Source organism: Balearica regulorum, chromosome 4 (genome assembly GCF_011004875.1).
Source record: "Balearica regulorum gibbericeps isolate bBalReg1 chromosome 4, bBalReg1.pri, whole genome shotgun sequence".
In the NCBI taxonomy this organism is placed as follows: Eukaryota; Metazoa; Chordata; class Aves; order Gruiformes; family Gruidae; genus Balearica; species Balearica regulorum.
Genome location: NC_046187.1, coordinates 37,817,337 through 37,830,818, shown reverse-complemented (window position 1 = coordinate 37,830,818; position 13,482 = coordinate 37,817,337). Strand labels below are relative to the sequence as shown.

General features: G+C 36.5%; 1 protein-coding gene across 2 annotated transcripts in view; it reads left to right on the top strand.

The window, feature by feature from the left end:
* Positions 1 to 13,482, top strand: part of FSTL5 (follistatin like 5) — a 317,677-nt gene that overhangs the window by 91,559 nt on the left and 212,636 nt on the right. For both annotated transcript variants that reach the window (XM_075751811.1, XM_075751810.1), the window contains exon 4: positions 8,649 to 8,897. In XM_075751811.1, coding sequence (XP_075607926.1) covers positions 8,649 to 8,897 — 249 coding nt within the window. The remainder of the gene's footprint in view (positions 1 to 8,648; positions 8,898 to 13,482) is intronic.

The window sequence follows — 13,482 nt, the reverse complement described above, 5'->3', positions numbered from 1 at the left end:
TGAGCACGTGAACAGTCCTAGCCAGGACAGCAGTCTCGCCTGAGGGAACCTGTAGGCCCCTGGGCTGTGAGCTTGCACGCAAGACCCTGCTGTCTGGGCCCTGGGCACAGCTCCTGAGCATTGCCCCACAGCACTTTGGTGGTGAAACTGATTTTGGTTCAAGCAGAAATCCGAACAGAGTGCTGCTCTGCAAGAAAGGCTGTCATAGCCATTTGTTATGCTCTGATATCAAAGCAGATGCTTAGTAGGCCTGTGAGTGAGTGAGGAAGTTTATAAAGGCAGGAATCCACAGAAAGGCTTCTTAATTGTAGGAAGAGAGGGCTGGGCAGCTGCTGAGCCTCCTGGTGCGGGGTGGGGAAACCGCCCGCGGCTGCCCCGGGGGAGCCGGTGAGCGCTGACCGGGGAGGAGGCAGCGCAGGCGGGAGGGGTCACCGGCACCGGCGGGAGCCCACGCAGGTCAGCTAACAGGAGAAGGGAGAAGGAGGTTGGAGGCTCGGGAAGGTGAGAAAAATAAGCAGGTGGTGTTTTTTTATGTAGTGCTAGTTGTGGTTGTGTTTTCATTTCTTCTCTTTTTCTTATGTGGTGTTTTGGTCCTTGTCTTCAATTTGATTCAAGCTGAGAAGGTATGATTTGATATTTTTTCTTTTTGGAGGAGGCTAAATTCTGTGAAGTTTACTCAGGACAGCTGCAGAGTGCTGGTAAGAGAAGGGGATTCACATGGGCAAAGTTGCTAAGCTGTTTCTGACCAACAGGTACAATCTTTTGGGAGTTTCAGTATTTCAGGTTAGTAGCTGTGGTATTACAGGGGTTTTCTTCTCCTTTTACTCACTGTAGTTTTGCATATTTATTCCTTCAGAAGCGTGGCACTTTCTCCTATTTTCTTCCTAATTTACCTTTACAGGAGAATAAGAAAGTAATTTTATTTGAATATACAAGACAAGCATTCTCCAGTCAAAAATGGATTGCAGGCACAGGCAAAGTAAACTGTTGTATAAAGTACTCCAGCTTACTTGGTTGATGCTGGAAGAAAGCAGCGGCACAGCGAAGTACTGACCAGCCGCGTGTACAACTTACTGCCACGGCTGCAGGTGGGAGCGGGGCTCAGGGGCGTGAGATGAAAGTGGCTGTCCTGCCCCTGCACGGTGTGGTGCTCGCTTTTGGGGTTTCTTCTTTTTTTTCTTTTTTTCCACCCTCCCATCTTTGAGCCACTACGGCTGCCGATACAAACTTCTGTTTTGCCTCTGTCTCCGAGAAACTTTGAAGAGATCCAGATTGCTGCTTTCAATGACAGGTAGGGCTAGCAGAGTCATGGAGAAGAGTACGTGACAAGGAACTGTTTGACAGAGCTGTTAAGAGGAGCTTTTTCTGGTGTAGAAATAGAATGAGAGTGAGCAATTCCCATCTTCTTCAAAGCAGATTTGCACCTCTGCTCTTGAAAGCCTCCTGGGAGGAAGAACAATATTCTAACAAAAGTTTGTTTCTGCTTCTGATTTTTTTTAAGAGGTCTTACTGTACAACTATTTTTCATTTTTAAATCATTAGAAAATATTAAATAAAGCTTGCATTATTTTATCTCTGTGTAATTATTCTCTTGAACTCCATATTTTTAAGCCTACTTTGTAGTTTAAAACTGTCCCTCAAATAAAAATGTCCCTCCACTGATTTCTTTTTTTTTTTTTGGGGGGGGTAACTGAATACGTACAGGCGTTTTGTTAACTGCAGTGACATAGCACATTTGTGCCTATGTATTGGTCATCTTTTGAAGTTCTTTTGCCTCCTATCTCATTACCTTAACAGTACAAGGTTATACCTTAACAGCACAAGGCAGCAGAGTCCCACAGACTTGTTCATCTATAATTCCATGTGCTGCTGAACTCCTCCTCAGAATAATTATTCACATGATGAGCCTTTCGTGAATACTTTTCCACCTTTATGAGTGGGGATCTATTCCAGGTGGCTTTTCTCTACTTTGTTCGTAATCATTGTATTCAAACTCTATGATTGTGTTTGAATTACTACTATAATGATTTTCCTTGTGGTGAAGGACCACAATTTTAAGATTTTTGTCTTTCCTGAGATTTTTTTTCTTCATCCCTGTGATGTGACAAATCTTACTCCTTTCTCCTCTACTAAATTTAATTAGACAAACAAGTGGTTCTTTGTTCCTGTTAAGAGGAATTAGCTTTGGACTTGACTGTTGCAACTTCGTTTTTTTATTCTTAACTTTGCTATTCTGAAGTCAGGAAAAATGCTACTATTTAAGTAATCTTTCTCAGCTATAATTTCTTGCCATAGTTCCTTCTTCCTCTTATGTGTGTCTTCTGGCTCCACTACTGCATGTAGACAAAGAACTTCAGAATGTACTGGACAGTTAATTGATTTTTTTTTTTTTTTTTCTTCCTGTGCTTAAACTTAAGCTTCTAGACAAATTAGGTGGGGGGGAAGTTGAATGTGACGAGATGAGAAAGGACTTTTAAGTGGAAAGACAGGAAACCTCTGAGTTTAATCTTACTTTGAAAACAATGTGAGATTGGATTATTTCTAAAGCTGAGTCTTTAAAAGTTTGTGTTTCACAAGTAATTTTTGAAGCTCTGGAGTTATGTTTCCTTCTACTTTTATGAGGTTCATGTTGTAGTTAGTGATATGAAAGACTGTTTAAATTGAAGATGCTCTGTAATCATTAGAGGAATTCAGTCACCAAAAAAGATAAGTGAATAGGCATGGAGCATGAATTTATATTTTTGTCACTTTAAGAATATGTAAGAAATATTTATGGGTCTGTATATCATTTATAGAAGACACATATTAAAATTGCTTTGCATGCAAATCCATGAGCATGACCACAAGTGAGATTTCTCTCCACACAACCACCCTGCCCAGATGACCATATTCCAGAAGTCCTGTCTCTTCAGAAAAATGTATGAAATAGAAATTTCTAGTAGTATGTCCAAAAGCTTGGCTAAATTGGTCAGAGTTTGGAATGCAGATAACTTAATAGTCAGTTGTTAAAACTGTATTGTCTGTTACAATATAGGCTTACACAACAACCAACCAAAGATGCTACAGTTTAAAATCAGGGTGTGTGCTGTGGTAAGGCACTCTAATACCAAATTTAGAGAATACATTGGTAAGGAGAGTTCAGAATCCTGTTTCTATTTTATTAAGATACGTGCTCTAAGTTGTGTGGAGTAACTTTCATACCACAGTGTTATATTGACAAATTATTCACAATTTTTATTTACTCTCAATTCACTCTTTAAATTTTGTCTCGTACCTAGAATATTCCTAACCAAAATTAAAAAATGCTAAATTACTGAAGAAGTTAATATACCAAGAGTGTTGGATAATGAGTAATGCAGATTTAGTGTCGTGTTCGATGTAATTACAAGCTGTTCTTGCTACTCATATCAAATTTTGTCAAAGAACTGCTGTTGAAATACTACAGCTTGAAAAAAAGAAAAAGTCTAGAGCTTTTTTAATATTTATGAGCAGAAACTCACAGTTCATGCTGAGGTCGTGCTCAGTGTTAATGCCCTACCAGTGTTAATGGTAGGTGGTGATCAATCTTCTTTTCCTTTCCCCCCCCCCCCCCCCCCCTTTCTTTCTTTCTTCTTCCCACTGCTCTCCCTGAGATATTTGTGCTTCATGTGAAACTTAAGGCTACACTGAACACTTACCAACATTAGGATTACAGTCTTGGTTGGGCCTTTCATAGATTGTATATCGAACAAAAGTACAGCTCTGGAGCTGGAATTGTCATTTACAGAATGCTTTTAAATAAAAGGAAGGGCAGGGGGAGCAACAGGACTGTTGACCCCAGAAATTAGCATCAGTTATTTGTACACAAGATACCAATGTCTTGTCTCAAAAAATAGCTGGCATTTTGTTTTAGATGACACACAAATAATGCTGCAAGTTATGATAGAAACCATGAATACAAATTATGTTTTTAGGGAAATTGAGGGGGGGGGGGGGGAAGCCTGAGTGGTGATTCACACTCTCATGAATTTCCAAAGTTTCCATGTACAATGTTTCTCTAAACTGATTAGTTAAAAGAAAAAGCTTATATTCCTGTGAGCCTTTTGCATGCTAAAACAGCTACTTGATTCCCAAGTGCTATTGAACTGGCCTTTAGCTAGGAAACATGTATGAGGACTCCTAAGTGACAGCTTGAAACTGTATTTATTAAAATTTGTCTTAAAAGCCAAAACAATTTAGCTTTCTCCATTTTTAAAAAATGATAAAAAAAATCTTTTCTTTTTGTTTGTTCTTTCATTTTATGTCTGTTTAAAGTTTAAGTTTCAAGAGAATCTGAAAAACCTACGTGACTGCCTTGGCTGTCTTGAGCATAATACATTTTAAATGATATTTCTTGAAGTGTGGGGGTTTTTAACTTAAGTCAGGAAACATTTAAATTATCATAGCCTTACTTTCAAATTGAACACAGTACATTTTGTTTTCCATAGTGCTGTAGACCCTCTCAGAATGCATAGGTATTACACTTTTTTCAGCTGAAAATTCAGAATATGCTAATGTAGCTAATATGCATACATGCTTTCTTATTGCTGTGTTGTGGCACTTGACAAATGGAGACTTACCTATCTTCACATAAGCAATACCAATTAAATTGCTGGAAAAAGATTAGCATTCATGGGTAGATTATTTGTCATCTTGATTTACTTGTTCTCAGTCCATTAATATTGAATATTCTGGGCTGCTTATCTTCTACTAAATTACTGAATTATGTCCAAATGTAGAAACCTAAGTTCATCTTGGACTAGCTTACTTTCTAAGTCTAAATGCTTTGATAGAAGAATAGCCTTCAGAAAAACTTGGTGGTTCTTTTGTTTTATAACTTGCAGGTGAGGTGGTGGATCATCGTCTTCTGAATGGGTGCTGCATCCTAAGCAATTTTATTACAGTAGACTTGTCTATGCTGGCATTAAAAGAAAAAACAAACCAAAAACCAACAAAACCCCCACAAAAACTTCCCTTATCACTCTAGCAAAAATATACCACCATTTAAAATAATTCCAGGTAGGCAAATTAATAGTGATGATTTCCTGAGAGTCCAGGTGTTTTGTGAGTGGGCTGCCAGTCACAGCCCATATGGGTTTAAAAGATGGTTTCTTGTTTGATAATGACAAGATTTCTGTAGTTTTGTACCTAAAGAGTAAGCAGTTCTATTCCAGGATGAAAATTATCGATTCCTAAAGGAACTACCTTTTTTGGAAAGAAAGGGTTTGCCAAATACAGTGATTCTTGCAAATTGGGCTGGAACAGTGAAAAGCAGCAGAAGTTGGTTTTGTTTGAGGGCTGGTTTATACATCGAGTTTGCGTTTCTCCTACCATGATATGGGCAGGAACACAGCTGCAACTTGATGAAAAGCATATTAGGTAAGAGTCCTGAATACCCTGCAATACCTCTACCAGTCAGAACAAACGCTTTGGTCTCTCTAACCAAAGACAGTGCACCAGACCAATAGTGAACCTGTGCTTTATTTGCCTTTATCAACTAAACCTTTTTGTGATTACAAAAGTTCTTTGTATATCAGATTTTTATCTCTGTTTCTAAAGGCTTATTTGGCACTGAGCTAAAACTTGAAGATGATATATTTGTGTAAACAAGAAGGTTACTGACATTGTTGTATCATCATATTTGGTCAAATAGTCTTAAACTTGCTAGATTTCTGTGTCACTAGCTTTTATTTTTTAAAAAATTACTTATTTCTAAAACTATTTATTTTGATCTCTCAATAGCTATTTAATATTTATTGGTTTGTTTACATTTTCAAAATTGGGTGCACTTTAAATTTATATCAAAGTTGTGTTTGTGAACATTTAGTCACCTCATTTGAAATTGCATGGATTTTATTTTTTTTTTTGCTATGAGTGATCTGGTAACCACTAGCTGGTGGAAATTTTAAGAATAAACTGTTAAGCTAGTTTTTCTTAAAAATGTACTATAAAATGCTTGAAACACTGCATAGCTGCTCCTTTTCATCAAATACATTAGAAGATCTGCAGGTTCCTAAATTAAAAATAGCAAAGAACAGTTAAACATGCTGAAGACATTAAAAATAGCTGAACTTAAGCTGAACTTAAGGTAAAGACTATGTCTGAAGAAAGAATCCTGCCTCTGTTGAGGTCAATGGGAATTTTGCTATTGACTTCAGTAGAAGGAGTGGCGTATGCAGTGATGTATGCAAATATATGTATTGTTTTGGAATAGTTAATGCTGTAAAATGGAGACATAAAACATTTCATAACAAAGCAATATAGTTTTTCATTAGGGCAAAAAGCTTGCTTCTTTATTGATGTACATGATTGGTATACACTGACATATACCGATATTATAAATATCAATATATATTATGCAAATCATTCTCCCTCATCTGAAAGTAGCTGTTTTGCATTCAGGCATCAGATTCAATTATAGTACTAAAATGAAGTCCCAAGTGAAGTCTAAAATCGGTTTCTACTTTCACAGCAGTATACAGCACAGTGCATTGTTGAGTTACCACACACCTCTCAGTATTTCAGAGCAGTTGTCAGATTGAGATCTTCATCTTCCAATTCAGAAAGCAGAAATAATAGTGATTCATGGACTTTTGCTAGAAGTCCTATAATTCTGTAGTGTGTCTACATGACCTGTGCTGTAAAGTACTCTTGGACGTTGCAAGACTTTATTTGAGGTTAGCAGTAGTAGAAGGAAATTGGATTTACATTAATTTCTGTCAGTTATAGTCTGTTGCCTGTATGTAGTGGTGATACATTGGCACAAGGAGTAATATTTTCAAAAATTTATGGGAAATTTTTAATGTTGAATGGGGTTTGCCCGTTTCAAGTCAGTTTGGTGAATGAACAGTTAAACCCACCATCAGATTGGCCTAGACTGTTTCATCCATGTGTATCAAAATCACTTTAATGTCATTAGATATACAGTATCTGAGGCAAATACGTACTTCTCTCAATTTTGTGCTCAAATTGTTGTGTTACAGCAAAAGAATTTTTCATGTTAAAGCCAAATGTCATGGTTGCATGCTTTCTTTAGTACATTTGTCTAGAAAGTTTGTGCTGTATGAGAAACCAATCAACGCAACATTGTCTTGGGTCTAATAGTCCTGTGGGCTTAAGAAGAAAAAGTGGTAATCATTTACTTCTGCCACTGAAGTGAAAAAACATAAATTTTTAGCGGTTAGAAGCAATGTGTGTCAGACCATGGTATTGACATGTTGGCTTTTCACTACAGGAAATGAATCTAATGCTACCAAATTACATATTGCCATTTGGTTGTTCATTCTGTTTTTTTATGGGGCAGCCAAGTATCATTCAGCTAGGCTGTGAGGATGAGGAAAGTATTGCAGGGAATCAGAATACTAGATGTATATAGTATTTGGAGATCAAGTTCTTGTTTGTTTTGGAGATTGAGTGTACAGCAAGAGAATAAAATGAAGTAACTGCAAAGAGCAATATCTATTCCCACATTTGGAGACATTTTAGTATTTTTACACTTATTTTAGGAAACAAAATATGGTATTGTTTCCTACATAATTGATGTTTTGGTAACTGCAATTGACAATTCTGGTTTTCTTTCTTGTACCCTTTCCCTCGCCAAGAAGTGAGTGCATAGTTCTATGGCAGCCAAGACAGAAACCGAAGATATACTAAGGAAATATTACTGTGCACTTAACTTCCCCTTTAACCTAGAGATCTACTACTGACCACAGTGCTTATTTTACATGGTGGCAGCAACACAGATAGGATGGAAAGTGGACAGATGGCTTTGGCAGCCTAATGTAAGCAATCCATTTCCATGTTCTAGGACTAGAAGGAAGTGGGAGTTGCAGCCAGCAGAAACTCCTTTACCTTTCCTTTACTGCTGCAGCCCTCTTAAAGCTCTGTTGATTATCCAAATCCCATTTGTCTCACTGAAATACCACTAGAGGCTCATTTGACTCCTAGCCACCACTCACTCTTCCATCATGCTCAGTTCCCTGAAATGTCATTCTTGCCACCATCGAGGGGTGGGGTTTTATTTCCTTTCTCCATGTTGGTTAAGAACCTTGACCCAGCTCTAGTTATTCTTGCGTACCACTCTTGATGTGTGAATGTCTTATTTTATTTGCCTGTCAGAGTTCAAGGAGCATCTGGATAATGCTCTTAGTCATATGGTTCAGTTCTAGGTAGTCCTGCGAAGAGCACGAAGTTGGACTCGATGATCCTTATGGGTCCCTTCCAACTCAAGATATTCTATGATCTAAATTCTAGAGAATGCATTGTTCTATTACATGCGTCAGCATAGCACTCTTAAGGTAGCAAGCTTCAATATACATTTAAAAAGACATTATTTACTGCAGGTTTTTTTAATTAAGAGTAAATCTTGTCTTGTTACTAGATGTTGCTCTTAATTGCATTTAAACTAACACGTGACAGTGACTAAAACTGTACCTAGTCATGGTAAAGAGATTAAATTTGTTTCGTTTCAGGCTAACCTGTGTTAAGCATTAGTCAAGGATGTAACAAAGGACATATTCCCACTTTATTTACATAATACAATCCTTCTTGTATCTTACATGCAATTAAACAAAATGTAATCAATATCTCAAAGCTACTTTTTTAAATTTTTTTTTAAATTTTTTTTTTAGGGTACATGGGTCAAGATGGCCATCTCAGATCCTGTGAAAACAAGTACTGCGGTCTGGGTAGACACTGCGTTGTGAATGGGGAGACTGGCCAAGCTGAGTGTCTATGCATGGAGCACTGCAAGCCGCATTACAAACCTGTGTGTGGTTCTGATGGGGAATTCTATGAAAACCACTGCGAAGTGCACAGGGCTGCCTGTCTGAAAAAGCAAAAGGTCACCATTGTACACAACGAAGATTGCTTCTTCAAAGGTAAGCACGGCTGAAAAATGTCTAGAATATTGCTACCAGATACGTGTTTTCAAGCAGTTCAATTAATGTTCTATGGAGGCTGCACCAAGTGTACAGTGAATAAATGACTAAAAAAGTTGATACAGTAAGTATCTCACTCCAGACATACCTTATGGATTTTTTTTTATTATTATTTTTTTATTTGTACTCAGTGCTCTGGGCAATCACCCCTTTTTAACCTGAATAAACCAGTTGTCTCTTCGAAATTAATCCACGGCAGCTTGTCTTACAAGTGTGGTTGTTGACCTCATTCATCTGAATGTATTTACAGTCCCAAAGCCCGAAGGATATTAATCTCTGTTACAAAAAAACCAGAATTTAGAATTTCAGAGAGGTTTTGTAAGGCTGCAGGACTGTGCTTGTATTTGCTGTTGAAATTGATAGACCAGCAGCTTGTTCATGGCTAAATGGGTCTTGCTTTGAATTTGGACAATGAAGTGTTTACTTGCATATTTACCAAAGTATGCAAATTTAGATATTTCTTAATCTTCCGAATGCTGAGAGATATACATTAAGCATCTTATACTGAAGATGTCAACAGTTGCAACTTGCTCTTTTTTATGTAATTTGAGCACACCTTGCAGGTTTCTGGAACTCTGCCAATAAGGACCTTGATTAAGCATGTGTATGAGTACTTTGACAGATTTGCAGCATGTTTTTACTGTTTAAAACAGGCAGATGGCTTGGGGGGCAGGGGAATGTTTTTAAATAAGGCCATTTTTAATGAGTACTATTTTTGTTAACAATATATGTTGTGCATATAGTTGCATTCTCAGTGATAGCAACTAATAACTACTGTCACCACAGAAAGAAGTCCACTAAAGTATTTCTGTTAAATGAAATTCAGCTTTGTAGGGAACATTAAATTACAATATTCCACTTATCTTAAAAAGTCTGATTAAAATTTTGTATTTTAGAGTAGGGTTGTTCACATGGAACAACTTTTAAAATTTTCAAAGTTTAATTTTTCACTACGTTTATACTTGAGGAATTGTCCTTTAGATGAAACGTTGGGCTTTTTTTTTTTTTTTAACTAAATCCAAACATCCCAGGTCATGCACAAATACCAATATCTTTATTATTATGAAGTGTTTAGTAGTAGAACAAATGAATGGTGGGGGGGAGGCAAGGAGAACTCACCCCAAATTATATTTTCTCAAGAATTTAACTAAAGAAAAAATAAAATGCTTGCACAGCTGGGCTTTATATAATTGTTTCTTGCTGAGTAAATGGGGTGACTGCCAAGGTGAACTGCCTTTCCTCCTTTGCCTCCTTCAACAGACATGTTGCTCAGCAACTTCATCAAAATGTGTTAAGGGACAGAGGTTCATAGATTAAAGGGGCTGTGTGTGGAAATCTTATAATGAGAAATACACTTGTAAGTAATAATGTTTAAATTTGTTCAAAACTAAATGTGGACACTATACAATTGTTATATCATCACAATATATAGACTTTAAGTAGCATGTGTTCTGAGGTAGTGGAGTAAAGCATATGGGGCTTGTAGGGAATGGTTTGTGCAATAACAACAAAACATGAATGCTTCTGTCTTGTGTCTTAATAATCACAATCTTTTTTTTAAAAAAATAAGATCTATGTAGCTTGAAAAAAACTAAGTAGGTTTAAAAAAACTCACTTTTTGATGATGCAGTACTCTTGATAGAACAAATAACAGTAACACACACTAAAATGTTCAAATTTATGGGCCTAATTTCAGTTCTTCAGTGTGCTATATACAATACAAATAAATTCAGAGCATGTTTGTGAAAAAATACAGTGTTTCTTTTTCTGAGGGGGGAAAAATGTAGTGAGATTTATTTACTGAAATGGAAAGCGAGACAGTACTTCAGATAGAAATATTATCCAAATGCTGCTTAGAGTTTTGTTAACTCATCTTTATGTTTTAAATTTACCACGTTAGTTTCATATCTATTGGAGTGGACAATGGAATATCTGAATGGTGTTCAACTTCAGACACCTACTTTAGATGCTGGGTTAAAAAAAGTAGGTTCCTCCTTTAGTCAGTGGCAATCTTCAGAAAAGAACTAGGGTATCCAAGTGACTTGCTCTGAGCTGCCTTCTGAAAACTTTTATCAAGGTACTCAAATCTTCTAATTTGGACACTGTAACTAGATGCCTACAAATAGTGTAAAATATTTCATTTTCTCTCTTCTTTCTCATCTTATGTTCACTCCAGTGGTGTTAAACAGGTGAGATTAGGGACAGTTATTTTCTTTTATTTTATTTGGTACATACAGTCCTTACCAATCTCAATTTCTACCTTGTTAATTTCAGCTCTTTTATTGCTGTAGTACAGCACAGTGACAAAGCATTGTTGCCATTCATGACTGTTGAATGTGCCCTCCAACATCCACTATAGCTATATGGTAAAGGAGCCAGAAGATTTCAAATATTTTCATATGATTCCTTCCTTTTACAAAACCCTTCTGAGCTAGCCAGTAGTAGATTGCCTTCAGCAGGGCTGAAGTCCTGCCAGTTATCAGGTCAAAAATATTAAAAAGCTAATAGGAAAAATCCCTCAACAGTGGGACTCCTGAACAGAGGTGGTGAACCCCATCGCTATTGATGGTGTTAGAAGGGCGCTACCACATGTCCTTCTTGTTAGTTTAGCTGGCATCCTCAAGCAGAAATGATCTCACTTCAGCGAGCTGCTTCTGAGACCAGAAAAATAATAAAAAAAAAATCTTACATTCAGAAAACCAATATTCTGAGCATTGTAATTGGTTGTTCATAGAACTCTTCAATAAAAGCTAATCTGAATTGGGGGGCAGAAGGGGAAAGAAAGAGGTTCGGTATGCCTATAAGATACTGCTACGTGATATGGTAGTCACTGACAACAGTGATTTTCTATATATAATGACTGTAGTTAAAGATTTTTGCTTTCTGGTTATTACTAGCCAGTTGATTTTCAGATCAAACAACTGTGTACATGGTCACTTTATTGATTTTTTTTTTTTTTTTTTTTTTTTTTAATTTCATCCAGTCTAAGCTTTGTATTTATCTCTAACAAGGTCATGTTTTGGGTTTTTTGGTTTTCAAATCCTCATACTGAGTCGAGTGGGGTTTTTGGGGGGGGAAAATATTTCTTAATGGATAAATTTTAAGTTTTAGATAGATTGGCTACTGAGCTCAATCAAGATCAGAGAAGCTGGGAAATGAACCTTATTTAAAGGAGTAAACTTAACAGAAAACATTTTAGTATTCTGTGTCTGGAGAATAAAATTTTATAAGCGAATGTTCTACATACCTGATTAACATTACAAAAGCATCTAAGTAGCTATAATTTAAGTAATACATCTTGTAACCAAATGATTTATACCTCAACTCAAACATCGTGAGTTCTGCTTAACGGTTTGAAAATTGCCCTTTTAAATGCTTACATGATGAGTGGAGTTAAAGGATTGACTTGCTAAATGAGAGGTCTTTGGTTTATATGTTGAAACTCCATTAATATCACTGAGAAATGTGTGTCTTCCCTAAGCTGTACATGAAACAACATAGACAAAAAGCATCAATCCCTCACAAGGAGCCATGTCTGAAACATTTGATAAATGCATTTTGAGGTAGTAAAAGCTACCTATGTCAAAGCTGTACTCTCCTGATATGCTGTTTTTCTAAACTAAAACTTCAGATTCTTGTTCCTTACCTGCCTTTTATATAGATTATTTATTAATAAACTTGGTATTTACATTTTTCTTCTTTCAAATTTTTTTTTTTTTAGTCTCATTGTAGGCTGACAGCTGGTGCAGGTAAATTTGGAACAGTTAATAGAATATACCAACTGTTCTTTCCATGCTTGTGTTTGACATGGGCATGCCCAGATTCATCAGACTCCTTCCTTTTCCATTGTTACTTACTATGTTTATTTCCCCAGACTGAATTAAATCATACATTTTTACCAAATATGAGTGGAACACAGGCATAAAACAGTAACTGAAGTAGAACGTTTTAAGTATCTCTTTGTCTTTCCGTGATGATTGAGGCTGTTTATGCAAATTGCACATTTTGGACATGGCCATTCTAAGTTAGAAATTACTTTTTCTCCACTCTTATTGTAATTTTTCCATCAGTTACTTATTGGCATGTCATGATGTCTTGCATCAGACATTGAACAATTTTTCCTAATGTCTTGGTTATAGGTTGACTGTTACCCTCTGAGTTACTCAATAAGTTGTCTCAACTTCTTCTCATGTAGAGGCAAAATGTATTTTGCAGAGAAGCTAATCGCTTTTAGTTTCATAGAAAAGGGGATTATATTAGAAGTATTTTTATACCTGTCGAGTCCTCTATTTCCCACTTGTGAAGTCCAGTGTCCTGTGACTGGATGTTAGTGAATGCAAGTTCCACAATTACTTTCAGAGGTGCTCTCAGGCCATAACTGTTTAAAAATGTTTTAAAATATTTAAGATTATTTGAAGAACTTAAGAGAACTCCTTAGGAAATTCTTGCTGATCTAAGGAACATTCTGTCTAAGAATGATCTCAAATTATTATTTCAACTTATAGGAGAACGAAGGAATGGGGAA